General features: G+C 44.1%; 1 protein-coding gene across 1 annotated transcript; it reads right to left on the minus strand.

Annotated features, from left to right (window-relative positions):
• Positions 1–10952: 10952 nt before the first annotated feature.
• LOC119330375 (putative aldehyde oxidase-like protein) lies at positions 10953–23339 on the minus strand. The gene is made up of 10 exons (XM_037603482.1): positions 23067–23339; positions 15053–16717; positions 14672–14931; positions 13864–14073; positions 13471–13689; positions 12237–13205; positions 12039–12134; positions 11829–11927; positions 11448–11637; positions 10953–11334 (listed from the first exon to the last, which is right to left on the minus strand). The coding sequence occupies exons 1-10, from the start codon at positions 23215–23217 to the stop codon at positions 11120–11122; spliced, it is 4074 nt and encodes a 1357-aa protein (XP_037459379.1). The 5' UTR covers positions 23218–23339; the 3' UTR covers positions 10953–11119.
• Between the last annotated feature and the right edge of the window lie 4200 nt (positions 23340–27539).

Below are 27539 nucleotides of genomic sequence, written 5' to 3' on the forward strand. Positions count from 1 at the left end.
CTCCCTCCCTCCCTCCCTCCCTCTCAAACAAATCAGTCAAGCTTTCATTGCCGCCTCGCTGACCCATCGTCCGGGTGGCTGCCATGTCAGTTCCCGGTCTCTACGGTGCTGCCAGGTGCCGCCAGTCCATTGCCTTGGATTTGGTTGTGGCGTGGCTGGGAACCGTAAGGCGTCTGATGCGTCGTCCACACCGGGAGGTTTGGTGGGTCAAGGCCAGGTATGAGCAGCTCCTGAGATTGTCTAAGTTACTCACCACTATGACTAGTCTGATGGATGGATGGATGATGGATGATGGATGGATTGTTATGGTCATGTTGCTTGGGGAGTTGACCTTTTCTTTTAAGGGCAATGATGATGCCTGTGGCTGAAATAATTATGTGTTGAGCAATCAGGACAGCCGTGGCATGTGGGTACTAAATAGGCCCCAAATGGGTGCCGGCATTGGAGATGCCCTGAGAGCTCTCACCCTTACTTCTCTTGCAGCCTGTTCAATTCATGGCTAATGTTGGATGTTCTGCGCCTCGGATGGTCATTCTGATGAGTGATAACCAGGACAGTTCAATTACATCGCTATGGGCAGGTTATGCAGCAAGAGACGTGAGTGTTGGGCTTCAAGACGAACAGGCAAAACTGAGCCCTCTTGCTACGCTACAAATACTCAGTTTTTTCTTCTCCACTATACATTGTTTTTAATTTTCTATTCCCCTCTATTGTGTTGATGTGAGATCCGGATCTGGATTGATATCTTCTCTTTGTGACGAACCGAACCACCCTAGCTTTACTTGGGTTGGTTTCTAGTTGGCATCGTTTTTGCCTTTCTAGTTGTACATACTATATATGAGTCAAACGATTGCCCTTTTTTCCTCCAATGCTTGTAGATATTGACAGTAAAATTCATCTGGTTAACGATTGCCCTTCTGATCTGTTATGTCTCTGTTTTTTATAAACTGAAGCTCAGATTACCTTCGTATTTGTTTTGGTCAGAGCAAACCTTTTGTTATGATTCTCTATGCTATTTAGTTCATTGGTAATTGGTCAGAGCAAACAATTTGGAAAGTTTATGTTATCCTGTTCTTATTTGGCTTGCAGTGACTCTTTTTTTCTGAAGTGAACAAATGTAAATTGCTTCTTTTTGCCAGTAATACGGCCATCAGTGCAGTGTTCCAAATTAACTTCTGAGCACAGGATATTTGTTTCCGTTGTGTGTTGATGAGTTTTATTCTTCTCTGAATGGCTACGATGATTTCCGCCCCTTGGTGTTGGAGATCTCTCAATGTATCCTGTGATAGAGATGCTTTCACTTCTCCTAGGTTGGTTCCATTCAACTTTGCCCAGTTAGACAGTTGGTCGTTAAACTAGGAGGCCTTGCTCTGCAGCAAGTTTACTAGTTGTGGCAATTTGTTGCTGGAGAGAGGGAGAGGGAGAGGGAGAGAGATATTTTATTGTTTATGGTATCACTTCATTCATTCAAATAGTACTCCCCAAAATTTTCCCAGGATTTTGTACCACCTGGAACATTTCCTAACTTTGGTGATTCATGGTGGGTTAAATCTGAGCCATTCATTCAAATAATACTCCCCCAAAATTTCCCAGGATTTTGTGAACTATTCCCCATGTGTCACCCTCCAGCTGCTGATACTGTGCTTAGCTGCAGATGTTCTGTATCTGATCCAACCTACTTTTCACCCTTACCTGTTGCATGCACAAAAGGATCTATCTATCTATTTATCAGGGTAGATGATGATCAAACTTGGCTGACAATAAACCTGGTATCGATTATTCGATGAGCCGTGGGTATAAAAAACACGCTCTCCCCTCTTTTGGGACCTTTTCATTCTCACCGAATATTGATGGCTTTGTCTTGGACGGTCATTCTGTTGAGTGATAACCAGCAGAGCTTGACTTCAGTGGTGGGGGTTGATCTGGTGAATGAAGAGGGTGGGGCTAGGTTGTATGATCTATCAAAGGCGAATCTGAGCCCTCTCAGTTCAACTAATACTGTGCCCTCCTATACAGTATGGTTTACACATTTATTTATTCCTATCGCCTTTTTATGATAGGAGTGATAAATTGCCGTGGTTGTGGCACTGGTCCATCTCACTAAGATTGGCTAACGCATAGGTCACCTCTTGTGGTGTTCGGTTTGCTTTCTCATGATTTTGTTGTTCATGGAGGGGACCAGTTCGGTGCATTCGGGATTTTGCTCAAGCTCGTCTCACAGTGGTTGGTGGTCCTAGTACTGGTAGTGGTTGAATGTGTTTACTCCCTTTTCATGGGGTTAAATATGCGAAACATGATCTGTGCATGTCCTCCTTTACTACCAACAACAGCAAAGCCTTTAGTTCCAAACACGTTGGGGTAGGCTGGAGCTGAAACCCATAAGATCTCGCAACCAACTCATGGTTTTGGCACATGTATAGCTAGTTTCACGCACCCCTGTCCATGGCTTAGTTCTTTGGTCATATTCAATGTCCTTCTTTACCACCCCTATTAAATTTTTACTGGTTTTTTTGGTAGTGATGTACATTCAAGTTGGTAAGTTGTCAACTTCTTTTCTACTGTTTTGGTCCAGCACCGCAACTGCTAACTGGCCTAGGAATAAAATTTGCACGGTTTGCTTTCTGCTGATGACCATTTTAATACATATAGAAGCCGTTACGTGAAAAAACACAATGTTGTCATAAGCCTGTATCTATCTATTATAATCTCTTGTTGCAAAATTACCATGACTGCCTTCTATAAATGGGCCAACTCTGAGCCTCCCGACAATGAAGTTCTGAGTAAAAATGAGTGTTCACTTCCCAAAATTTGAAGTTATCCTTTCCTTTTTTGAGAATTTGTATTTCTTGCTTCTTCGCATCCATGTATACATAACAAATATGTTGAGAGTTCGTTATGATATCAGTTCTTTTGGTTAATCATGGTCTGGTGGATGCAAAGGACTGTTTTGCAAGTTTATATTTTCCCACAGATTTTGTTTGTTTTGCAGTATGTCAACCAGTTCTGTTGTTTTAGGAGCAGTACTCCAGCCACATTTAATTTGAGTCTTCTGTATTTTTTTTCCTTTTTTGTTCTTCCTTTTTCTTGAATGGCTATGATAATTCTGATGTCCCTTGGATGGTTTTTGAAACTATCTTATTTGGTGCTGGGTCAGTTTGCTTGTTTCAATTGCTATTTGACTTGATAGTTTCATTCTTCTGTTGTACTCTTTATCTACTTATCAGTTTGTACTTTTGGTTTCTCTTTACTTATTTACTGGTTTCAACTTAAGGGTCGTATAGGGCAAGTTTAGCTGTCAAGATTACTGTTTTTGTGTGTCATGTTCATGAATGGCTGTGATGATATAACCTCCCTGTGAGAGCTTCTATCTAACACCTGAATTGATTTACTTGGTGCTAAACTAGGATGGCTTGTGTCACAGCAAGTAACCAGTGTAGCGGCTAGCTATTGCTCCCTAAAGGGCAGCCCGGTGCAGGTGCTTGCGCAGGGCTGTTTCCAGGACTCGAACCCATGACCTCAAGGTTACAAGGCTACAGCTTTACCGCTGCGCCAAGGCTCCCCTTCTTAACTGTTACTCCCTCCGTTCACAAATATAAATGTTCATGGTCATTCTACCAGAAACTCAGTTATAGTGTTGAGATCGGAGTGTATCTGAGCCATTTACTTATACATGTCCCAGTTTTTGTGTCCACCAGTTCATGATTTGCTCCTGATATAGTGATTCTTTCTGCTTTTACTGATTCTCCTGTGGTTTCTGGTCATCTTGCGCTCTTTGACTATTGGCTTCTCTGTTATTCTCTTTGTGGGATTTGCGCCAAAGTGCTGTTGATGGCGATGATGAGTAAGGCTCATTCAGAGGTGTATTGAGATCAGATACCATCACTTGTATTTATGGTATGTGTTAGGGTTAGGGTTTTGTGCGACCAGGTGGAAGCGTGCAAATCGGGACGGCTTGCTTTCTGTGAGCAACCATTTGAATGCTGAAATGTCACACAGGGGTGTAAGGGCATCTGCAATTGAAACATCTTGTGTGTTGCCCTCTTTCTATGCACCGTTGATATTTCCAGTAGTATGTGATTTGAACTTCAGTGTACTCTACATCTTGTTCTCCTATGTCGTTAATTCCTTAGATTTCAGTGGGTAATTTTTAAACTACTACTTCCTTTAACGACATAATTTTCATGAAATGTATAGGAATAAAACCAGCCGCCTAGAAATCTTGTTATTAGATAATCACAAGCTACAAGAGTATGAACTAGCACCTTGATATCACCATGAAATACTTCCAAGTCTGATGAGTTATGATGATGTACTCTGGTGAGGTAATGACAAGTATGCCTTGAGCAGCAATGAAGCTTTTTTATATGTCCGCCCTTCTATGTACTGATGCATGTTCAAGTCATATATACGGTGCTGTAGTTCACATGGTCAATCTGATAACATGCTCGTAATATTTGGATGCAACCGAGTGAGTGCATATGAGCATTAAGATGGCGAGAATATTAAGTTAAGCAATGCCTTGACCGCGACGACATGAGAAAACTGTTTTGCTAAAGCACGTCTAAATATAGTTTAAGCATTGCACATCTAAATTCTCCGCCATTGGTTTTTATGGAGATTCGCGGGGAAAATGCACCGCCACGACACGGGAGGACACGTGCACTCTGTCTATTTCTAGTGCGCTAGTCGCCACTCCACTGACAGTTGCATGCCTGCCTCCCCTCAAGGCTCAAGCTGCCTTCATCCTTCCCCTCCCCTCGCCTACAACTACCCCCCGCTCTCATTCCCCTTCCCCTCCCATGCATCGTCGGAGTATTATTTTTGCTCCCTATTTACAGCATCTACACCCGGACCTGGACCCGGATCTGGCTCGGACCAGTCCGGGTGCGAGAGGCCACCGGCGGCGGAGCATGCAACGCGAGCGCTCTAACCATATCTCACCGAATCCTGCCGCCGCGCGCGTCCCGCTCGCCGTGGCCGATGACGCGTCCCTCCCCAGACGGCGGCGATGATGGAGGGAGCCGCCGGCGCCGGCCAGGCTACCGAGCGGCGGACGCGTCCCCCGGGGCCAGCCCCTCCCGCCCCGCCGTCGCGCATCGGCTCGGAGGCCCCTCGGGGCTGCGGCCGTGCGGGCTGGGGACTGAGCGGCGGGGCCCGTGGTGCGCTCCGGTCGAGGGATTGGTCGGGCCGGCGCGGGATCTGAGCCGCCGTCCATGGATTTCTCGCACCTTGGCTGCGTTTCGCTTTGGATCCGGTACGGTCCCCCCATCTCTCTCTCTTTCTCAGACTCTCACACCAGTAAATCCTAAACCGAATCAGCCGAGCTCTCGTTGCCGCCTCAGTTCAGTTCCCCAGCGCTGCTACGGTGCCGCCAGCCACCGCCATTCCATTGCCTTGGATTCGGTTGAGGCGTCGGCTGGGAACCGTAGGATGACGCATCGCCTGATGCGTCGTCCGTGCGGGAGGTTCGGTCGAGGCCAGGCATGAGCAGCTCCTGAGAAGGATGGATGAATGGATGCATACATGTGTCGTGAACTGAACCACGACACTTAGTTCGGAACGGAGGGAGTATGTTTTTACACCAAATCAGGCGAGCTCTCGTTGCCGGATCGCTGACCTATCGTCCCGATGTCCGCCGCGTCAGTTCCCCACCGCTACGGTGCCGCCAGCCGACGCCGTCCCATTGACTTGGATTCGGTTGTGCGCATGGGCTGGGAACCTTACGGTGTTGTCTGATGCGTCGTCGGAGCCGGGGTTTTGGTCGGCCGAGGCCAGGTATGAGCGGCCCCTGAGCAGGATGGGTGGATGGATCTATGGATAGATGGATGTATGCATGCATATATGTATGTATGGATATCATGGTCATGTTGCTTGGGGGTCCAACCTCCTTTTCCTTTTTGGAATAAATAGAGGGGCGATGCCGATGATGTTGACTGTGGTTGAAATAATCATGTCTTCTTTCGCAAAAAAAAAGAAAGAAAAAAAATCATGTCTTGAGCAATCAAGACAGCCTGGCGAGGTGGGACTAAACAGTGCCAGAAAATTGGTGTCTGCGGTGGAGTTGGCCTTAGAGCCCACCCTTACCTCTGTTGCAGCCTGTCCAATTCATCGCGGATGTTGGATGTTCTGTGCCTTGGACGGTCGTTCTGATGAGTGATAACCAGGGCAGTTCTCTTACACTGCGATGGGTAGATTATGCAGCAAGAGATGTGAGTGTTGGGTTTCAAGATGAAATGCAAAACTGAGCCCTCTTTTGCTCAGTTCAGTTGCATTTTGTTTTGGATTCGGTATGAATCCTCCTCACCTCTCTCTCTCTCTCTCTCTCTCTCAAGCCCTAAACAAACCAGTCAAGCTCTCATTGCCGGCTTGCTACCCCATCGTCCGGGTGGCTGCCACGTCAGTTCCCCGTCTCTACGGTGCTGCCAGCCACTGCCATTTCATTGCGCCTTGGATTTGGTTGTGGCGTGGGCTGGGAACCGTAAGGCGTTGTTTGATGCGTCGTCCACACTGGGAGGTTTGGTCAGCTGACGCCAGGTATGAGCAGCTCCTGAGACTGAGACTAGTCATAGTGGGAGTAACTAAGGTTTTAGTTCTAATTGAACTAAAACCACGACAGTAATTATGGAACGGAGGGAGTAGTAACATGCATGCCACATAGGCAAAAAAGATTATGTGACAAGTAATTAAAGAGGATGGATGTGTGCATGCCTGTAATGGATATCATGGATGCGACAAGTTACTTACCACTATGACCAGCCTAATGGATGGATGATGTATGCTTGCTACTGTGTGATGAAGAGATGGAGTTCTTACCAGGGGCGATGATGATGACCGTGGCTGAAATAAGCGTGTCTTGAGCAATTAAGACAGCTGTGGCCTGTGGGTCCTAAATTAGAGCGCACCCTTACCTCTCTTGCGGCCTGTTCAATTCATTGCTAATGTTGGATGTTCTGTGCCTTGGACGGTCATTCTGATGAATGATAACCAGGACAGTTCTTTACATTGCGATGGGTAGATTATGCAGCAAGAGATGTGAGTGTTGGGCTTGAAGATCAAAGGCAAAACTGAGCCCTCTTTTGCTACGCTACAAATATTCGATTTTACCTTCTCTACTATGCACTGTTTTTTCTTTTCTATTCCTCTCTATTGTGTTGATGTGAGTAATGGCCCATCTGGACTTGGATTGATGTCTTCTCTTGGTGATGAAGCCAACCGCCCTAGCTTGGATTGATTTCAGCTGGCTTTGTTTTTGCCTGTATAGTTGTACAAACTATATATGTCGAACACACTATTGTTTTTGACTTGGATTTCTACCTTATGTTTTTCTTCTTTTCCAAAATGGAAAATTTATATTGTCCTGTTTTTATTTGGCTTGCAGTTACTCCTTTTTTTATCTGAAGTGAACAAATGTAAATTGCTTCTTTCATTGCTAGTAATACGGCCGTCAGAATATTGTTCCAAATTAACTTCTGAACTTAGCATATTTGTTTCTGTTGTGTGTTGATGAGTTCTATTCTTTTCTGAATGGCTATGATGATTTCCTCCTCTTGGGTGTTGGAGATCTTTCAACATATCCTGAGATAGATATGATTGGTTCCATTCAACTTTTCCCAGTTAGACAGTTAGTCGTTATACTAGGAGGCCTTGCTCTGCAGCAAGTTACCAGTTGTGGCTATTTGTTGCTGGGCGGGGAAAGAGAGAGAGAGAGATGATGGTAAGGAGAGACCTGAAGGGCTGGAATATCACCAAAGAACTAGCCATGGGCAGGGGTGCATGGAAATTAGCTATCGACGTGCCTACCCCAACTTGTTTGGGACTGAAAGGCTTTGTTGTTGTTGTTGTTGTTGTTTGGTACCCAAAGGCTTTGAGTACTACCTGAAGCATTTTCCAACTTTGGTGATATATAGTGGGTTAAATCTGAGCCATTCAAGTAATACTACAATTTTTTTTTCTGGATTTTGCGAACTAATCGTGCATGTGTTTGTTATGACACCTGTGTCTGATACTTCTACTACTGTTTGATTATAGTAATTTGATCAGTGAGTACCTTTGGAATATACTTCAGAAAACAGCTTGATTTTCCCTAATAACTTTCTTTGTTTCTTCTTGATTTTAAGCATACCTGTTTGGCAACTGTGAATGGTCATGGGCTCATTGCGAAAATTAAGCTGTATATATTCTGTACATTGTGGGCCTGTAGCTTGAAAAAGAAACCTGGCATTACCTATGGCTTTGGTTCTTTGTTATGGCTCTGGTTCTTTGTGTGGATCTTCTGGGAAGGTGAGATGGTGTGAATTTTTTTTATTGAAATAATTTAAAAGCAGATTCTTATTGATGCTATCTTTCAGTTTTTTTGGTCCTATTTTCTCACCCACTGTCGAATTTTCTTCTATTGATATTTGCCACTGTAGTCCTCCTTAACTTCCACTATGAATGCATGCCATCCCTATGTCCTTATAAAGCTTCATCTGTGATGCAGAGGCATCAATGAGGAAGGATGCTGGTGGTGACGCCTGCCGTCTCCCTATCAATTTGACTTGATAATTTCATTCTTCTGCTGTATTCTACTTATCAGTTTGTACTTTTGGTTTCTCGTTACTTCTTTACTGGTTTCAAGTTTCAACTTAAGGGTCGTATATGGCATGTTAAGATTACAGTTTTCTTTGTGTCATGTTCATGAATATCTGTGATGATATAGCTTCCCTGCGAGAGCTTCTATCTAACACCTGAATTGATTCACTTGGTGCTAAACTAGGATGGCTTGTGTCACAGCAAGTAACCAGTTCAGCAGCTAACTAGTACTCCCTCCGTTCACAAATATAGTTCATGGTGATTCTACCAGAAATTCAGTTATGGTGTCGAGATGGAGGTATATCTGAGCCATTTACTTACACATGTCCCAGTTTTTGTGTCCACCAGTTCATGATTTGTTCCTGGTATAGTGATTCTTCCTGCTATTAATGATTCTCCTGTTCTTTCTGGTAATTTGTGGCTCTTTGACTATTGGCTTCTCTGTTATTCTCTTTGTGGGATTTGTGCTAAGTGCTGTTGATGGCGATGACGAGGAAGGCTCATTCAGAGGTGTACTGAGATCAGATACCATCGCCTGTTTGCATGGTATGGGTTAGGGTTAGGGTTTTGTGTGACTGGGTGGAAGCGTGCAAATCGGGACGGCTTGCTTTTTGGGAGCAACCATTTCAATGCTCAAATGTCACACAGTGGATCACCAAGTGTATCGGATACAGAGTGGGTTCTGTCCATATGATAGACGAGCCAACTGAGCCTCCCATTATTTATTTATTTATTTATAAATACGGCCTCTCTTTGTACATTTGTGGTTATGTGCTTATGTATATAATCTTCTCATTCTGTTAATGATTTATAGCAGTATCAGGATCTCACTGTAATACTCACTCCGTTCCTAAATATAAGTCCTTTTAGAGATTCCACTACAAACTACATACAGATGTATATAGACATATTTTAGAGTTTAGATTCACTCATTTTGCTTCGTATGTAGGTCCATAGTGGAATCTCTAAAAAGACTTGTATTTAAGAACGGAGGGAGTATATGTTATCATCTGCGACACTTATGAGAAATGCTCATAGCGAACTGGATGTTGAGCTATTTTACACTTCCATACTCAGAATGTTTTTGAATTACTGATGCATCGAGAGGTTCTACTTTGTTTGAATAGAAAACAATCCTGTGTGCTGAAGGCCCTGGTAGGCGGCAGAGGGCTTCACATCTTTTGTTCGAACAATGCTATTATTTGCAACTGTACGACCACTTTGTTACTTGCATGTTCTGTTTCTTTGCTTAGTGTTCCGTTTAGTCGTTCCTGCATGTTTTTCTTCCCGTTCATGCTTTTATATTGTATAAGTTGTGCTACGTTGCTCTTCTTCATTTATGCATTTGCTGCACTATGGCACCTCAAGCGTCAGCAAAAAGATATTACATTTGGTCTTTGATGTCATGATATATTTATTTAGTTTTGAGTCTGCCCATTTATTTTTGGTATAAATCATGTGCAACCTAATCTGCAGCACTCCCCCTGTTTCTATGTTTGCCTCTTGTGTGTTGCCCTCTTTCTATGCGCTGTTGATATTTCCAGTAATATGTGATTTGAACTTCAGTGTACTTAACATGTTGATCTCCTGTGTAGTTAATTGTTCAAATTCAAAAAATGTTGAACTTCAGTGTACTTAACACTCCACCACCCTGTCCCTCCCAAAGCCAATACTCTAGCCAGCTCACCCCCTCTATCTTGTTGAGCTCGCCGGAGAAACCACCTGAAAATAGGAACACACGTTGGCATTGCCACCCAGGGCACAAACAGAAACACACGTTGTCTGGACGCGATCGTGGCCTCCTCGCATCTTCAGCGAGCTCTCCCCTCTGCCTCCATGTCCCTGAGCTCCACCGTGTCGTCGCCAATTCACAAGCGCTCCCATGGCCGATTTGGCGCGGTACTCTAGCCGAGGCTGACGTCGCCCTCGGCTTCGGCCGACATCTCCCACGTGCCTTCTTCCTCAAGCTCACCTTCTGCTCGTCCGAGCCTCGAGCATTGATGCATCCTCTCGGCCAAGATCACTTCTGCCCGTCTTCTTTCCAGGACGGCGCCTACTATTGCCCGCTCGGGATCCGCCGGCCGCCCCGAAGGACAGAGCATGCAGCGCTCGCCACCGAACAACCGGATCACCTGTACGGAGCAGATGCCATAGCAGCGGAGCAGCACCAAAGCCGCCGCCTATGACTCCCATACACCGGCGACACGTCCGCTAGCCATGTCCTTGTCCTCCCTGGCTCGGCGCCCTCACCATCTTCTTCTCTTCCCAAATCGAGTGACGCAAATTTTGTTGAGATAACTTGCAAATACTACCAACGTGGTTTACTAGTATTTATAAGCGAGCATTTTAAATGCAAGCCTGCCTTCAGGCTCAGTTAGGAATTATCAATGCAAATCCCAACCCATAATTATTGCGAAACTGTCCAAGCACAGCACTGAATCTTACAAACATTTCGAACATCATGTATGCAATTTACAGTACCATTCAAGGTTACACAACACGAACAAACCACACCACTCCTTCCGGTTGACAGTACCCCATTCTTGCATCACGCAGAAGCTCGAGACTGATGTGCAGATAGGCTTTCCAAGTACTTGTCGACGATGTCCAAACCACACATTTCCTTCACATGGGTCATCGGTGCAGGGACGTCGAGTTGGAACGTTAGCTGTGAGCTTCCAAACTCCTTCCTCGCCGCTCGGATGGCTTCTCTCACTGCACAATGGACGGATGCTGCAAGAACCACGGCAGGTTCCCCAGAGGCTGGCAGAGGCAGACTAGTTAAATCACTTTAACCAATAATAATTTTCAGCTGGCAAAATAGTAAAACTATATTCATGTTGCTTCAATTTAGAGAAAGCAGTCCTACTACATACCCTTTGACGAAAGAACGCGGTTCTTATGGTACCCAGTGCTGAGCACCTCAGCGTTGAACTGCTTCGGGATGGTGTCCACGCTCGGGATCTTGTAGACCCATGTGCTGTCACTCACAACCAGTCCATCGGCATTTGTTTCGTGTTCTTCGTTTATGAAGAAACCAATTCCTTGTATGAAGGACCCTTCAATCTGTAAGGTGGATGGTAGAGATCACATGTGAATATACGATACCATCATATACTATAATGAAGAAAAACTCTGATTGGGGCTGCCATGTAATGTCCTTCGCTCTGTTTCGATGTAAAGCATTATCAAATAATATCCGTATTCACTACAAAAGGATAAAAGAAGAGCATAGCGCAGAGGAAAATATCTCAAACCTGGCCCAAGTCCACTGCAGGGTTCAAGCTCTTTCCACAGTCATAGACAAGGTCGCTCCGAAGTAAAGTAATAGCTCCTGTAAGAACATCAATCTCTACCTGGATTTTTAGTAAAAAGTGAAAAGGAAGTCAGAAAAGTATCACAATATCCCATCCAGTAACTATTGAACTATCCTAGTGTGATTGACATTTAGCAGAATATTTTTGTACCTCACTTATAGCAGCTCCATAGTTCAGATAGGTGCTGGATTCTTGGCCAGGTACCCAGTATGCACTTGAGGACAAATTAACATTATCCTTAATGGCCTATTTGGGAAAGTGTTAGCACGTATAAAGATACCAATTCCACACACAAATATTTTACTCTTATGTAGCATAAAAATCCAGAGGGAAATGAAAAAGAAAAACCTGAGCAATCAAAGCATCCCATGAAACAGCACCAGCGGATTGCTGCTTGAGCTTCTTCATGACTGGCTTTAATCTGTCAACCAGCATGTTGCAGGCCTCAAGGGTTGCTGCACAGCTAGATTCAGACGAAGTGCTGCCAGCAGTGAGTCCACCTTGGATCAAGTTCAGCGTGTCAGCCTGAAGAAGACGCACTCTATCAAGAAGGCATTCAGATCCATCAGGCCATAACTGTCCCAACGCGAAAACCGTCATCTGCTGTACTTTGGTCCACAGTCCCTGCCCAACCTCAACACCTCCAACCTCAACCACAATGGAACCATCGTTGAGCACAGAAACTCTTCCAGGAGCTGGCCTTGGTGCCACCTTGAAGATGAGGGGCGCACAAGAGATACCCCTCTTCCGCCACTTGTTGCGGTTGTTAAAATGCTTGATGGATTCAGCTCGGTGCACGTAGCTTGACGTCGTGAGTAATCTATTGAAAATAGAATGCAATGTGTACGTCGATGCTTCGCCTGCGCTTTCTGGATAGAACAGCACAAGACTGTCATAGGTGTGGAAATTCTTCTGCCTGACAATATTAGCATCAAGCGACAGCACTGAAGCGACATGCTCGATGATGGCTTCAGCAATAAAAGAGCCTTGCGTATCTCCAGGAGCACGCATTACTGACTTGGATGTGTTGTTTGTCTTACAGACCTTGATGTCAAACCAGAGAGCACCCCAGTTGTATTTCTTCAGGCCTGACATCATAGTGTCAGGCATTAGGGGGCTCGCATCTGGAGAAATCCCAGCGTTGATGAGAATGTCCAGGTGCAAGGCTGTGATTCTCCCATTGGACTTGAAACCAACAGTGTAATATGCTTTTATGGGGTGCCGACTACCGATCATGATCATGTCAGTACTGCGGTTGAGATACATCCGCACTGGACGACGTAACTTGAAGGCACAAAGTGCAGCTGCCGTTGCTACCTGCAAAAGCATATATTGTTGGATCGCTGAGCAGCAATAGCTGAAATGATCAATGTTTCGGCTTTCTTGGAAGCTGAATGAATGGTAAAATGAAGCTCAAATGGGCAAACTTATGTTAGAAGCTATCACTAGAACTCTAATCTACCGTAAAAAATAGCAATTATTCATAAAATGCAATATTCATAAAAAAGTACTGTTAGATTGTTTCAGTTGTAGCACACAGGCTCTGTTGGACTGCTGTTCAAAATTGTTTGATCTTACTTACAGTGAATGATCTGAATGCCTTCCCACCAAAGCCTCCCCCAACCCTTCTTGTAATGACACGCACATTGCTGAATGGAATGCCGAGGCACCTCGCTATGACATTCTGTGCAAGTTCAGGGTATTGTGATGAACTGTAGACCACAATAGTGTTATCTTCATCTGGAATCGCCAGTGCTGTTTGTGTTTCCATGTAGAAGTAGTACTGAGAGGCAAGTTTCACCTGAGATCATCGAAGTCATACATATTAATGCATGACATGTGGTGTTGAAAACAGAGACCATCGAAAATCAAATTTAAACGTTTGCGTTGTTAAGTATAAAAACTTCCATTCGCTTTTGAGCAATGCAGCTGAGATATCAGTATGAAAAGGTCTCGCGGTGTGTAGAAAACATACTTCTGTTGAGAGGATCTTGTGATCAGCTTCTGCCATGCCCTTCGAGAAATCACCAACTTGTTTTGGATACTTCCCAGGAGGAACTTCGAAATAACTATTGTTCTGTACTGCCTGTTCTACAGTTAAGATGGGCGGCTTCAAATCTTTTGTGTCATATTCAACAACGACCTGTTTGCCTGCCAAGTTGGCATATCTCTGAGTCTCTGCAATCTGAGGTAAAGTACACATTTTAGTTACATCAGTATTGAAGAAATACAAAATAACAATTTTTTGTAATAAGTTTTTGATTCTTAGAGAAAATGGTAGCTAATGCTTACTTGCAACCAGGGGAAATTTTGCGTTAATTATAAATTAGTTTAATTTTAAAAGATTACTCATGATGTTTAAATTAAATACGATCATATTATGACAAAATGTGACATCAATACAGTGCATTTTTTTGCATATCAACTTGCGTTCACATTTAGTAAGCAATGTTTTCATTAAAGAAAAGAATACAAGCTCACTGCAGAAAATTTCCATAAGCTTTCAATTAACCCAATCTAATATGGGTTTTCTTGGGGTATTTTACAAAAGAAATTTTGGATATACATATAGAGATATATATTTTGGATGAACAACTGTGTGATATTACGGTTTATTGTTTTAATTTGTACAGATTTGCCCCTTCTAATTAACAATTACTTCTTCCTTAACATTCATAAACTTATTTTGCAGAGAGAAATAATGAAGAAAATCCTATTTATAAAATGAATTTATTATACAAGAATCTACTGTTGAGTAAACTAAAAATATGGAAGATAAGTACCACAACACCAAGAGCTTGTCCAGCATACTCAGCAACTGGAGAACCAAAAAGTGGTTCGTCCCCAAACATGAAGCTTGATCCAATATTTTGCCCTCCACTTGGAATATCCTTCGCGGAAACAACTGTGAGGACCTTCTCTGATGCTAAAGAAGGCTTGAATTTGATATTCTTGACATATGCAAGAGGCTGTGTGCTGTAAATAAACTCTCCATAGAGGCAATTTTTTGGAGCAGGAATATCATCTACATATACTGCCTCCCCTGCATTACAGAAGAAATTCTATCAGCCTAAACGTAATCATAAATAAGGATAATTTGGAGAGGAAAAGAACATGTAGATCCCATTAATAATTTTGATGATGTAAGCTTAATAAACGCATACCAGAAGCTTGAAGCTCAACTGCATACTTTTTAATCGGCTCGCCAACTGGTTTATGATCACCACTGGAAACTGTGTCTCGACGTGAAGACAATGGAAGGTTACAGGGATCATCTGTATCTGAAGAACTAGCAGAACCAATGCTTGGATTTTTTCCAGGCCCTTTGATTCCTTTAGCAAATGGAGACAGGAAACTGAAGAGAAATGCAACAGCCACACTGACTCTGTATTCAGCATGTGATGTTCCTTCCATTGGTACAACTGTTTCTCTAAGTAACTGAACTGCTTCGAGCACAACAGATGGAGCGATCACTTTTCCGTTCAGGTGTTGTTCAACTTTTGTTGCTCTAATAGCATGTTCCGTCCCATAGGCACCAAAGGCCATGCGTAGGTTACTCAGCACAAGATCACCAGACGATTTCTGGGAGACATGGCCCAGCATTGCAGAGTTAATATATGAAACCGCATTGCCAAGAGGGCGCGGCGCTGCTCGGTAAGTTTCGAAGATCACCTTACTTTCTTTCTGAGAATCTGAAGCCCAATGTGGAATAGATATGCTCAGGAGCAATGTACTGGGGTCACTAGGAGGCTGCTCCAGAAACTCTTCCAAAGTAACCTCTAGTGTTTCTGAATAAACCTGAAGACGAACAGTTGAAGCAGCACCGAGAAGTATGGTCGCGATGTCCGAGGGAAAAGGGTATTTCTGTGCTAGAATTATGTTGCCACCAATGCTTGCTGTGTTACGGACAAACGGTGTGGCTACCTTGCTCATATGCTCGGCGAGTTTTCTGAAAACTACACTTCCATTTGGAGATGATTTAGACCCGGCTTCTTGCTCAAGTATCTCGATGGTCTTAGAAATTGGTGTAGCTGCTCCAATTTCAATGCCACCGTCTTTCTTCCAAATAGCTGAAAGCTCTGGAATGTCACCGATGTCAATATACTTGTCATATAGATCCTGATCCTTGTATCCCTTCACACCAGAACTTGTGTTCGCGACAACCACTTTAACTGGGCAGTCACTGAACAAGCCAGAGTTCAGCAAATCATAATATTGCTCGATGCTTTTAGGATGATACCAACCCTCCCTGGAGACCGTAACATCCGAATCATCGTTTACATGATGAAGCGAAGATTTTATCTCGGATTTCAGGAAGTCCGGGAAAGTGCAGACTCCGCCGCCAAGAGTGTAAGCTGGCAACTTGCTAACATCGGCATGCTTATCGCCTTCTTTCCAGAATACATTGAGGCCCAAATCCTCCAGGTCAACATCTGAAGCAAAACTTTTGCAGGCGTCGACAATTGGCCTGTAACCGGTACATCTACACATGTTGCCCGAGAACGCCTTTTCTGCTTCGGACACCGTCAACTTTGAGAACCCTTTCTGTGGCTCAGGCTTCTTGGATTTGTCGGCATTGGCAAGAGAGGTGAAGATAGACATGCACATGCCAGGAGTGCAGAAGCCACACTGGGAGGCATGGAACCCAGCCATCCTCTTCTGGATAGAATGGAAACCATCTTTGGTATTTCCCAGGCCTTCGGTGGTGATGACTGAGCAGAGATTTATGTTGTAGAGCAGAGTCAGGCATGAACTTGCGGAGAATTCAGTGACCTCATCTTTTGTTGGATTGTAAGTTGCTATGAGGACCACACAAGCTCCACATCCACCTGCAATACAGCACAACGATACAGTTATCCATGGGATGCTATATCCGCCTCTTCTCAGGACAAAATAAACATAACATTGATCTGGAGGAACAGGACGAACCGAAAGGACCATGGCGTTATGTGAAAATTGAACAAATATAACCAAATTTACTGATAGTACTTACTAATTCCAATTTGGTTTGGATTCTTATTTCAAAATCTGAACTCCCAGGTAAAAAAAAAACAATGACAGCAGTGAATCATACGGATGCAAACGTGTACACGATGAATGCCGATCCGCAAACTAGGGACCGTATGAAGTATGAACCTTATACTACCAGATTATTAAAAATATTTGCATATAGGAGTAAAACACACTATGAGAAGATGAATTTGCCAGGGTGGTTCAGTTTAGTACATCAGCTAGGAAACCGGTCAATTTCAGAAGTGAAACCTATTGATGCATAGCAAAGCATATGTAGAAATCATCCAGAAAAAATCCCCCCTGTCTCAGAGGTGCGGAGACCCTCACCGCCGTTGTCGCGCAGGACATGTGGTGCGCCAGGGGGATGTGAGGCCGCCTCCTCTCGCTTCACCCTCTGGATCGCCTCCGGCCATGGCTTGGGTCGGCGACGGAGAGGCGGGGCAGAGAAATGGTAAGAGATTGGAGAGCGAGGGGAGCGGGGACGGGACGGGAGACGGAAAGGGACGACACGGTGGCTCGACGGAGATGACGTCGGATTTGGGGAAGACGTGCGGCGGCAACGCAGAACTAGGGATTTGAGGGCCGGTTTGGGAAATTTGGGTACCGTTTTTACTCTCAGAGGTATGAGGGGCTCTTTTGCAATATTCCTGTGATTTTGTCAAATATTGATATGGTTGATGGGTCTGTTTTTAAAGTAACATCACTAACAAATTTACGCATTCCGTGCATTTTATTCTTTTCATAAACTTTTGCAGTATTGCATCAGCATCCGCGGAGTTTGTAATAATGATACCTTCTCGGTAAAAAATATAAGAGTGTTTAGAGCACTATTTAGTGATAGTGATCTAAAGGCTCTTATATTAATTAATAGAGAGAGCACTTGTGTCTGAACCAGGGATTCGTGATCTTCACAAACTCTATTTCATCAGGCTGGTGTAATCCACAAAAAAAAATACAAAATCAAGCCGAATTTTGAATAGCTTTCCCTACATCTTTGTTGATCCAAATGCTACCCACCACCTATGTGGTTAAATTGTCACTTTGGATCCTTAGCTTAAGAGATGCTACTTCCGTTTCAAAAGAATTAAAGTTCTAATTTTTTCCTAAGTCAAATTTGTGTAAATTTAACAAAGTCTATAGGAAAACATATTAACATCTAGAACATCAAATTAGTCTCATGAGATTATTTTTGCACTAGTGTATTTGTGTTGTAGATCTTGACATATTTTTCTATAGGGTTAGTCAAGCTTAAACAAGTTTGACCAAGGACAAAGTAGAACTTCACTTATTTTGAAACGTAGGTAGTAACTCATTAGGTCTTGTTCTAAAATGTAGAGCATACTTGCATTGGCTCAATGTACATTAATTGTGGATGTACTGACCTTTTGAGGGTTTTGAGCCTATGAGGAGGAAGGGCCGTTACCAATGGCACTACCAAGAGCAGGTCCGACGGGGAGGAGCTCAATCTTAGTGGTGCGGTTGCCATAAGTTCTAGCAGGCTCATTGAGCTAAGAAATTGGTGGAGTGGAAGACATTGACTTGTGCTAGACCGGGAATATATTATCTAGGTGGAGCGAGTTAGGTACAAAAATGAATGGCCCCACTCGAGGGGTTGGTGCTCCAAGCCGTGTCGCATTAGGTAGGTAGGAAGATGAATGCCAACCATAACAAATTATAGCTCGGTAGGCTCCTATCCCACGTAGTGGCGAAGCTATATTGGGGACAGTCCATATCATGGGCCACCTATCATTTATAAATTTTTAAGCTATACATTTACTCCTAAGCCTTGGACCAACAACCCATAGGCTATTCCCTTTTCGTTTGACACTCCCAGCATACCTAGCACTAGGCTTCAAGCTCGACCACTGATTCGATGACATCCCTGCATGGAGGTGATCCTATTTCACACGTACGTTTCTAAATAGCAACCTCCTGTGTCCCCCCCCCCCTCCTGCGTGCGTCCCATCCTAGTCAGGCCATTCTGTTTTTTCTTCCCACCGGTTTTGGGAAGGTCCTAGAACCTTCGTTGAACCAGTTTTCTTTCTTTGTCCAGTTATTTCTCTTCTTCTTCTTCTTCTTCTTCCTCCTTTTTTCTTTTCTTTGTTGCAAATCTGCAAATTTCTTATCAAACTTGTAAAAAAATTGAAATTTGTGAAGTTTTTTCAAATCAGCGAACACTTTTTCAAAGTCATGAAGTTCTTTGAAAATCAAGCACATTTTTTTTTAAATTCACAAAAAATATATTCGTGATTGTGCTTATTAAATAGATGAACAATTTAAAATTTCATGAATATTGCTTTAGTCTGAGCAGTTTTTCTAAAATTAGTAAATATTTTAAAATATTAAAACAAAATTGGAAATACCTGTTTTTTAAATTATGTAAATTTTTCTAATTGATGAGAATTTAAGAAATTTGAGAACAAGTTTTGAAATTCCCTAACATTTTTTAAATTCGTAAGAAAATTATAGTTGACGGATTTTTTGATATCCATGAACACTTTTATGAATTTGAATATCTTTTCAAAATTTTGTAAAATTCAATTCCGTGATTTTTTAGAACAACGAGAATGTTTTAAATTTGAACTTTTTTTTTGAGATTTTTTGGAAATTAGGAACGGTTGAAAATCAATTTTGTGAACAGTTTATGGAACCCCCAATTTTTTTAAGAAGCAAAAAGTAAAAAAAAAACACAAAAAGAAAAAAGAAAAGAAAGAAACAGAAAAGGAAAACAGGGGCTCCCATCCCGCCCATGGGCCCTTCCCAAAGTGCGTTTGTGGGTCCATCCCTCGACCTGACCTAATCCAGAGTCATTTCTAGTTCCTCTCTCCGCCTACACGTGCTGTTCCTGCAAGCCTTCCAGGGTATCAATTAGTTGTTCCTCAAAAAAAGAAAAAGAGTATCAACAAATCAACCACCTAATAACTATCCGCTGTGGAGGATTTGACAACAAATGCGTATTCGCACAAAACGAAACAGTGTTGGTTATGACTCTGTGACAAGGACGGGTGAGAAAGCACGTTCCACATGGGAAAGTAGAATCGTGAGCTATAGCCAAAATGTAAACGCCAAGGAAGATCACTGCCAGCCTCTCACCCGCAAAATATGATCATAACCACCGATCAACCAGCTTAGCTAACAGTGACCGGTAGTTGGACACTAGATGCAAAGTCTATGTTTCCCGTTGATGTTCCTTTTCATTCTTGCAATCAAGGTATTACGTCATTATTTCCGTATGAGTGCTCAAATAATGCTGCGAGAGTAGACCAGAGATTCATGGCCGGTATGATGGCTAGTCTGTAATTTTTTGTAAACTCTACTTATGTGGTGAGACCAGGCAGCGCATTTACATCCGTTTTTTTTAAAAGGCACAACATTAGATGAATCACTTGCATCTATGACGAAACCACGGACAATTACAAAATTGCAATTTGTTAACTACTAATATTCCCTTGCACCTTAGATCGACACCTGAGCACACCGCAGCTGGATGCATCCAAGCACCGACACCAATCGTTTGTATGTGACATTATGAGAGTAGATGCATGGAGTTAAATTTGAATAGTGATTAGACTATTTGCTTCTGGAGCTTAGTGTACCATTTTGTGGACCACGGAATAGAAGATCATTAGATATATAGACATGCAACTAAAGCTTGGGCTACGAGCTACTATAGCTCAACCAACCATATTGCGTACCTCGAATCTGGACGTGATATATGTTACAATCAGTATGGCATACTAAAAGTTGTGATCACTTTAGCCCAACATATTTCAAAGTTTACAGAATTGCATTATGTTGAACGCTCATGCGGAAATAGATATGAAAACATCTTCGCCGACAAAGTGATATCGGTGCGAGACTTTGGGCCGATCTCCAACTGAATAAATAGACATCAAATTCCTTGTAACGGGAGTTCACCACAACAGTGATCGCGCTTGTAACTAAATACTCCCTCCATTTCAACTTTATACTAAATCTGTGACACTTATTTTAGTACGAAGGGAGTATAAAGCAGATAAGGTACTCCAAAATTAATGATGTACGTACGCTCGGACTACAACGCAGAACGTCCGCATGCATGTGGACGCAAAATCACACAAGACATAATTCAAGTGTGTGCTCTTCCAGCATAGTACACACGACCGACAGTACAACGCTTGAGCGATGTTGGTCTGCTTTGCGGGGCCGGTGCAATTGGCAGCGTTCGTACTACGCTCCTAGAGCTTGCAAGAGAATGGCGGATCAAGAGCGAGCTAGCTAGCATGCAGCATCCGTGCTGTAAGCCCGTAACTGTACGCACCTTCGCCGCAGCCGAGCTTGGTGCCGGTGAATGGCGTCCGGGTGCGGATGAACTCGAGCAGCGTGGTACCGGGGTGCACGTCGCCGCCGGCCACCTCGTGCCGCCGCCCGTTCAGCGCGAACACCACCTTCTCCAGCTTCACCGGTCCCATCGCCACCGCTCGGTCGACTGGCTAGAACTGACTGATAGATGTATGGGAGTAGCTACTCTGCGGCGGTGCGTGTGTGTGATGGAGAAGGTGGTGGGCGAGCTGCCGCTGCGCTATAGCGAGGGAGTTGAATGCTGGCTGCCAACTTGCGTACGCCTCCGCGTGGCCTCCAGCGTCACCGACGGGGACAGCGCGGCATGCATGGCGGTGAGCCGGTGATCCGGTAGGTGCACGTCCAGTGCGAGCGGTGCTGTTTGGACAAGAAAACGTCCCCATATTTTTCTGCTGCGTGGATAACGATCCTTGTTTTTCCGAGATAGGGAACCGCTCATGCCTCCTAGCTGTCCTTCCTCGGTTGTCAAAATGGAAGCGGCAGAGATACGATCTTCTTGACTCCCACTAGAAAACGTTATCTGTTTTCCTTAGAAAAGAAAGTTATCTGATATTTCACGGACTCGCGGTCGTCTCTTCCTCTGATCCTCTCTCCATTTAAAAAAGAGATTCCTCATCGACGTGGAGCAAGCAAAGCTTGCGGCGTGGAGTCTGCGTAGTCTAGTCTCTTTGTATGTCTGCCCGGGAAAGAAAATCTTGTTGGGTCGTCTGTTTCGGATCTACACTTTGATACGCGTGGACACCATAGGAGGCCGTCAACTTTGGCTCTCAATCGGTGAAGTAATTCTCGGGACTGGAGTTATAACCTAGATGCAGGCTGGAATCGTCGAATTGTCACTAACAACCTCTTCCTCGCTGATGCGATCTTGTTGATGAGATTAGATCTATCCTACATCTTCATAGTGATAGACATGGTCGTATAGTGTAATTTTGTTGTTGCGTAGTATGTTTCCCTACAATCCCAAGTTGAGCTCCCACACACGCGTCACGTCCCTTGTTGCCCCTGCCCTCTACACGGGTCATGTTACAATCCCATGCGGAGCTCCCACACGGACACACCTGTCACATGCTTAGTAGCCCCTTGTCCTTTGTAACATGGCCATGTTGCAAATCCTAGATGAGCTCTAACACAAAGGAACGCATTCACGCGTGATGGCGAACGCAAAAATCAGTCGACTACCTTTTCGTTACTATAGTTTGGGGTACGAGCTACTACAGCTCAACCAACCATATTTTGCCTACCTCGAACCGTGACGTGATATTGTAGATCAATACGACCAACTAAGTTAGGATCACTTTAGCCCGACATATTTCTAACTTCCAAGTGTGCAAAATTGAATTATGTTGCATGATCAGGACGAAATAGACATCTCTCGTAAAAAAAAGACATTAGACATCGTCGCCAACATAATGATCTCGGTGTCAGACCAGCTATCGGCCGATCTCCAACAGACCGAGCCACCAATTTCCTTGTACTACGTACTGGGAGTTCACGAAGACAGTGATCGTGCTAAACATAAAGCAGATCACGTACGTCTTTGGATCATCAAATTAATGATGTACGCTCGGACCACAACGCATGCATGTCATGTGGACGCAAAATCACACAAGACATAATTCAAGTGTGTACTCTTCCAGCACACACACGACCGACATCAGTACAAATATAAATCGGTTGACCGATGTCGATCTGCTTCGCGTGGTGCGATTATATAGCAGCGTTCGTATACGCTCCTAGCTAGAGCTAGCAAGAGAATGGTGGATCAAGAGCCAGCTACTAGCTAGCATGCGCGCTCTAAGTCTATAACTGTTAGACTGTACGTACCTTCGCCGCAGCCGAGCTTGGTGCCGGTGAAGGGCGTCCGGGTCCGGATGAACTCGAGCAGCGTGGTCCCGGGGTGCACGTCGCCGCCGGCCACCTCGTACCGCCGCTCGTTCAGCGCGAACACCACTTTCTCCAGCCTCGTCGACCCCATCGCCACTTCGCCGCTCGGTCGACCTCGGTGAGCGAGCGAGCTAGCCAGAAATGGTGGATTGAGATGTCTACTATATGAGGAGGTACTCAGCCTGGCTGGCAAGGACGACGCGCACTGCCTGCGATGTGAGCGACGGGGGGACGTGGTGGGCGAGCTAAGCTATAGGGAGTTGGACGAGTGCTGGTCAGCCTCTGTTGCCTCTTTACTTGCGTGACGGCGAGTGCTTAGCTGCCCCGGCGACTCGGCGCGCGGGGGAGGAGATCGGGACATCCACGATATGGGCGGCGATCCGGTAGGTCCGCGGACGTGCACGTGCAGTGCGATGTACTTTACTTGTGAGCTATGCCGTCTAGACACCAAAAAAGTCTCAGCATATTCTGTTGCCTTCATATACTCGTATTCGTATAATAAATTGAGGCGAAATAGATATGATCCAAACTCCCGTCCCGATCAATCTACTGTCTCGCCGTCTCTTCCTCTGTCAGTGACACACGGTGGTTCTTGTCACGAGGATGAAACAACCCATCACCTGTTTCTCTCGTGTCTAGTAGAATTTCGCCCGCTCTCTCAAAATAGACTTTCGTCAAGTTCAAAAAAATAATAGACTTTCGTCATGCTTTATGAACATAGTCACACGGCCAAACGACACAAAGTGTTCAAGAAGCCCTGTTACAAAGATTGAAGAAAAGCCAGACGAACAGAAAAGACAACACAAAATACTGCACAAGGCATGCATTATCGGACGTTACCCTCTCACCGGCAAGCATGAACACAGAACGACACCTGCATGCATGCATGTTTAAGGGATAGGATGCCTCAAGATCACCACGTGTTAGTGCCAAAGATACTTCGAGCTACAACCCAACCCACCGGAAAAATGTTAATGCGGGACAAGAAGGTATTTCTATACCTGACACCCCAAGATCACACTAGTGCAGGTGTACTTGTAGACAATCTACATTTATGGTGCGCCACCAAAGTGCCACACCAGTGGCGTGCCAAAGTTACAAAACACCACTTGTGAGGTATTATTAGTGGCACGGAGGCGATGGCGCACGCCACGAGTGTGTGCGACCCAGGAGGGAACAAGGGCAAAAGTTACTAGTGGCATGGTAATAAAACCGACATATCTCAGGTAGGGGGTCCCAAACTTGGTGATTTGATCTAGATGGTAACAGGACAATAGGGACACTATGTTTTACCCAAATTTGAGCCCTCTCGATGAGGTAAAACCCTATGTCCTGCTTCTTATATATTGATTGTGATGGGGGTAAAAAGTACAGATTGATCTACCTCAAGATTATATGAATATGTTCTAAGCTGTCAAAACCTTGTCTTCTATGAACTAAACTCAACGGTTTTATATAAGCACCGGTGATATCTAGGGTTTACACATGGTAGGTTGTGATCTATGGATAAACATGCCAACTTATAAAAAATATGCTTAAAGTGTACACCAAGCCTTCAGGAGATCTTCATCTTGATTATGCCGTGAGTTGGGGTTGGTAGGGCCCCATCATTAGTCTTTAGTGGGTCTTTGGCCCGGCCCATAATTGGCGGACCGATGTGGCTAGCACCCCTAATCTAGGACAAACACAAACCACTTCCAATGAAGATCTACTTATCAACTAGGCCAAAGAAAACTCATAGGTCAGAAAGAATTACATAGCTGTAGAAATCAGACATAATAGAATTCGGAAAAGACTCAATTACTTTATATGAATAACCTGATCATAGACCCATAATTCATCGCATCCCATCAAATTCACCGCAAAAGAATATTAAATCGAATAGATCTCCAAAGATAACATTATATTGAAGATCAGAGAGAGAGAGAGAGAGAGAGAGAGGAGAGAGAGAGAGCCATCTAGCTACTGCTATGGACCCATAGGTCCTGTGGAGAACTAGTGATGCATCATTGGAGAGGCAACAAGATTGATGTACAGGCCCTCCGTAATCGATTCCCCCTCCGGCAGGGTACCAGAAGAAAAATCTCTAGATGAGATCACGGAAGAACAGAGACTTGTCGTGGCGGAAAGATTGTTTCAGACCTTTCTAGGGGTTTTGGAATATTTGGCAATTTATAGCGCTGGAATTAGGTGATGTCTACTACACAACCTTCTTCTTGTAGACGTTGTTGGGCCTCCAAGTGCAGAGGTTTGTAGGACAGTAGCAAATTTCCCTCAAGTGGATGACCTAAGGTTTATCAATCCGTAGGAGGCGTAGGATGAAGATGGTCTCTCTCAAGCAACCCTGCAACCAAATAACAAAGAGTCTCTTGTGTCCCCAACACACCCAATACAATGGTAAATTGTATAGGTGCACTGGTCCGGCGAAGAGATGGTGAAACAAGTGGTATATAGATAGTAGATAAAGGTATTTGTAATCTGAAATAATAAAAACAGCAATGTAACGAATGATAAAAGTGAGCGTAACCGGTATTGCAATGCTAGGAAACAAGGCCTAGGGTTCATACTTTTACTAGTGTAAGTCCTCTCAACAATACTAACATAATTGGATCATAAAACTATCCCTCAACATGCAACAAAGAGTCACTCCAAAGTCACTAATAGCGGAGCACGAACGAAGAGATTATGGTAGGGTACGAAACCACCTCAAAGTTATTCTTTCCAATCAATCCGTTGGGCTATTCCTATAAGTGTCACAAACAGCCCTAGAGTTCGTACTAGAATAACACCTTAAGACACAAATCAACCAAAACCCTAATGTCACCTAGATACTCCAATGTCACCTCAAGTATCCGTGAGTATGATTATACGATATGCATCACACAATCTCAGATTCATCTATTCAACCAACACAAAGGACCTCAAAGAGTGCCCCAAAGTTTCTACCGGAGAATCACGACAAAAATATGTGTCAACCCGTATGCATAGGTTCATGGGCGGAACCCGCAAGTTGATCACCAAAACATACATCAAGTGAATCACGTGATATCCCATTGTCAGCACAGATATCCACGGCAAGATATACATCAAGTGTTCTCAAATCTTTAAAGACTCAATCCGAAAAGATTACTTCAAAGGGGAAACTCAATTCATTACAATAGAGAAGAGGGGGAGGAGAAACATATGATCCAACTATAATAGCAAAGCTCGCGATACATCAAGATCGTGCCAAATCAAGAACAAGAGAGAGAGAGAGAGAGATCAAACACATAGCTACTGGTACATACCCTCAGCCCCGAGGGAGAACTACTCCCTCCTCATCATGGAGAGCACCGGGATGATGAAGATGGCCACCGGAGAAGGATTGCCCCCTCCGGCAGGGTGCCGGAATGGGTCTAGATTGGTTTTTGGTGGCTACGGAGGCTTCTGGCGGCGGAACTCCCGATCTGTTGTCTCCTGGATTTTTACGATACGTAGGTATATATGGGTGAAAGGGGTACGTCGGTGGACCGAAGGGGGGGCCACAAGGCAGGGGGGCGCGCCCCAGGGGGGTGGGCGCGCCCCCTACCCTCGTGAGCACCTCCTTCATCTTCTGACGGAGGGTCCAAGTCTATCCGGTAGGTTTCCTTCCAAAAATAACTGCTCCAGTTGATTTCGTTCCGTTTTGACTCCGTTTGATATTCCTTTTCCTCGAAACACTGAAATAGGCATAAAACAACAAATCTGGGCTGGGCCTCCGGTTAATAGGTTAGTCCCAAAAATAATATAAAAGTGGAAAATAAAGCCCAATATTACCCAAAACAGTAGATAATATAGCATGGAGCAATCAAAAATTATAGATATGTTGAAGACGTATCATTAGTGAAGGAAATATGCCCTAGAGGCAATAATAAAGTTATTATTTATTTCCTTATTTCATGATAAATGTTTATTATTCATGCTAGAATTGTATTAGCCGGAAACATAATATATGTGTGAATACATAGACAAACAGAGTATCACTAGTATGCCTCTACTTGACTAGCTCGTTAATCAAAGATGGTTATGTTTCCTAACCATGAACAAAGAGTTGTTATTTGATTAACGGGATCACATCATTAGGCGAATGATCTGATTGACTTGACCCATTCCGTTAGCTTAGCACTCGATCGTTTAGTATGTTGCTATTGCTTTCTTCATGACTTATACATGTTCCTATGACTATGAGATTATGCAACTCCCGTTTACCGGAGGAACACTTTGTGTGCTACCAAACGTCACAATGTAACTGGGTGATTATAAAGGAGCACTACAGGTGTCTCCAAAGGTACATGTTGGGTTGGCGTATTTAGAGATTAGGATTTGTCACTCTGATTGTCGGAGAGGTATCTCTGGGCCCTCTCGGTAATGCACATCACCTAAGCCTTGCAAGCA

This window comes from Triticum dicoccoides, chromosome 7A (genome assembly GCF_002162155.2).
Source record: "Triticum dicoccoides isolate Atlit2015 ecotype Zavitan chromosome 7A, WEW_v2.0, whole genome shotgun sequence".
NCBI classification, from domain to species: domain Eukaryota; kingdom Viridiplantae; phylum Streptophyta; class Magnoliopsida; order Poales; family Poaceae; genus Triticum; species Triticum dicoccoides.

Bases quoted from the DNA above. Each gene is read 5' to 3' on its own strand.
- LOC119330375 (XM_037603482.1), bottom strand. From the start codon at position 23,217: ATGGGGTCGACGAGGCTGGAGAAAGTGGTGTTCGCGCTGAACGAGCGG. The intron at 13,690-13,863 runs GTATGTTTTCTA...CGATGATCTCAG, and splicing joins ACAAGATCCTCTCAACAGAA to GTGAAACTTGCCTCTCAGTA. The intron at 11,335-11,447 runs GTATGTAGTAGG...TGCCTCTGCCAG, and splicing joins CCGCGTTCTTTCGTCAAAGG to CCTCTGGGGAACCTGCCGTG.